Source organism: Pteropus alecto, unplaced genomic scaffold (genome assembly GCF_000325575.1).
Source record: "Pteropus alecto unplaced genomic scaffold, ASM32557v1 scaffold49, whole genome shotgun sequence".
Classification (NCBI taxonomy): domain Eukaryota; kingdom Metazoa; phylum Chordata; class Mammalia; order Chiroptera; family Pteropodidae; genus Pteropus; species Pteropus alecto.
In genome coordinates, this window is record NW_006443131.1 from 1,082,613 (window position 1) to 1,082,951 (window position 339).

Here is a 339-nt window from a genome sequence, read left to right on the forward strand (position 1 = left end):
GGGGCGGGTGCGGCGGGCCCTACTCGGAGTAGCAGTAGGCCCCGTAGGCCGCCTGCTGGGGCTGCGGGAAGCCGAAGCTGCGCACCCCGGGATCAGGGAGGCCCCCGCAGCGCGGCCGCGGCGAGGTGATGGGGAAGCGCACGCTGCCGTCCGCCAGCCAGCCGCCGTCGCACTGGTCCAGCCCCGAGAACTTCCAGGCGGCGTAGAGGTGCCCGACCTTGGCCACCACGGCCCCGCGCCGCCGGCACGCCGCGTGGGCTTCAGACAGCGTCAGCCGCCCGGGCACGAAGAACACTTGGCCTGGGGACCGGAGCGGGTCACTGGCAGAGAGCAGGGCAG

The 339-nt window shown here is 74.9% G+C and overlaps 1 protein-coding gene across 1 annotated transcript in view; it reads right to left on the reverse strand.

Annotated features, from left to right (window-relative positions):
• Window positions 1–19: 19 nt before the first annotated feature.
• The window catches only part of HAPLN2 (hyaluronan and proteoglycan link protein 2), a 1,850-nt gene continuing 1,530 nt past the window's right edge, over window positions 20–339 (reverse strand). Inside the window, exon 5 of the mRNA XM_006923499.1 lies at window positions 20–305. Coding sequence (XP_006923561.1) covers window positions 20–305 — 286 coding nt within the window. The remainder of the gene's footprint in view (window positions 306–339) is intronic.